This window comes from Hyalella azteca, unplaced genomic scaffold (genome assembly GCF_000764305.2).
Source record: "Hyalella azteca isolate HAZT.00-mixed unplaced genomic scaffold, Hazt_2.0.2 contig8291, whole genome shotgun sequence".
Lineage (NCBI taxonomy): Eukaryota > Metazoa > Arthropoda > Malacostraca > Amphipoda > Hyalellidae > Hyalella > Hyalella azteca.
The window spans coordinates 13,384-15,218 of NW_025938389.1; the positions used below are offsets into that span (position 1 = coordinate 13,384).

Genomic DNA, 1,835 nt, shown 5'->3' on the forward strand with positions numbered 1-1,835 from the left:
CTTGCTTGAAAACTATTCCATTACAAATAACGACAATTTTATTATTAAGCACTGTTAAAGTCTGTGTGCCGGAACATCTGTCTAATTTAATCAGCAATTCCAACGTTAACTCAAATGTTTATCTTACAAATGCGATATTTACTATTCTGAAAATTTCTATTTGTTTTGTGATGAGCCGCCACAAGCGATTCCGGCGTATCCCAGGTGGTCGAGGCCACGAAGAATCGAAATAATAAATACAAGAAGGGGAGGATGGCTGCTTCTTAAGCGCTCTGTTGAATTAAGCTTTAAAAAGTCAGCTTTGTTAAAACCCCGTCGAAAAAAAGGGTCACAAAAAATTACTGCCAACAGCTGAAGACAGCTGGCGAATGGCGATGATGAGAGAGATGTGAGGGAACGGAGATGGTGAGATGTGAGGGAGAGGAGATGGAGAGATGTGAGGGAGCAGAGATGGTGAGATGTGAGGGAGCGGAGATGGGGAGATGTGAGGGAGCGGAGATGGGGAGATGTGAGGGAGCGGAGATGGTGTGATGAGAGGGAGCGGAGATGGGGAGATGTGAGGGAGCGGAGATGGGGAGATGTGAGGGAGCGGAGATGGGGAGATGTGAGGGAGCGGAGACGGGGAGATGTGAGGGAGCGGAGATGGTGAGATGTGAGGGAGCGGAGATGGTGAGATGTGAGGGAGCGGAGATGGGGAGATGTGAGGGAGCGGAGATGGTGAGATGTGAGGGAGCGGAGATGGGGAGATGTGAGGGAGCGGAGATGGGGAGATGTGAGGGAGCGGAGATGGGGAGATGTGAGGGAGCGGAGATGGNAGCGTGCAGCAACGAGCCACCGACGACCACTTTCGGGGAGCTGTTGGCTTTCTTGCGTTACTCCAACTCAGGCGATCTTACGTTACTCCAACTCAGGCGATCTTACGTTACTCCAACTCAGGCGATCTTATAGTTATACGCTACTCCAACTCACGATCTTGCGTTGCTCCAACCCGTAACGATTTTGCATTACTACAACTCGGACGATTTTGCGTTGCTGCAACTAAGACGAGATTTTGCGTTGCTATAGCTCGGACTATTTTGCGCTACTACAACTAAGACGATTTTACGTTGCTACAGCTCAGAAGTTTGCTACAGCTATGACGAATCGAATGTGGGTTTTCCATACATTGTATATCTGCTTAAGCGCATGCCCACTCACCTCCTCATTTGCCCTCACATATCTTGCATGCAACTACTCGTCATCTCATGGGCCAACACATATCCTGTGTCCACTTGCCTCACATCGTCTCATATACCCACACATTATTTCATGTATAGACAGATCACATATTTGATATACCCACGCGTCACCTCATGTCCGCAGTTCACATATCACGCAAGGTTACACATCGCCTCATGTGTTCACTCCTCGCCAAGTTCTAGACCTTCAGACAGGGCATGGGTGAGGCATGGAACGGGGCAGTGTGCCCGTAGCTTTAATTGTTCAATTGTCCAGCAAATGGGAGAATTCAGTTTGTGATGGCGAGCCGCCCCAAGTCGCTCCCAAGGGAGCAGGGGGCGGCATCAGCAAGTTAGTCCACGATTCACCTCTCAGCAAGACGTCAAAAATCTGGATTTTGCTCTGTCAAACTAACACCCGTTTTTTTTATAAACAAATCGGTGTTCTCACATTTCACCCAGTTTTGACTTAACGTGTAAGGTTGAAGTTTCAAAAGTTTAGTGCCATCCTGTTTCTTACGTTGTTTCGATTTATATACTACTCTATGTTTATAATATCAGAACGACTTTGATTGCATTGCCAGCAATTTTCAAATGGCGAACTCTGAAGATTTTCGG

The 1,835-nt window shown here is 47.5% G+C and overlaps 1 protein-coding gene across 1 annotated transcript; it reads right to left on the reverse strand.

Moving 5' to 3' along the window:
* Positions 1–338: 338 nt before the first annotated feature.
* LOC108664336 (cyclin-dependent kinase inhibitor 1C-like) lies at positions 339–1,005 on the reverse strand. The gene is made up of 2 exons (XM_018150912.1): positions 970–1,005; positions 339–866 (listed from the first exon to the last, which is right to left on the reverse strand). Exons 1-2 carry the CDS (start codon positions 1,003–1,005, stop codon positions 339–341), a joined length of 564 nt encoding a protein of 187 aa, XP_018006401.1.
* Between the last annotated feature and the right edge of the window lie 830 nt (positions 1,006–1,835).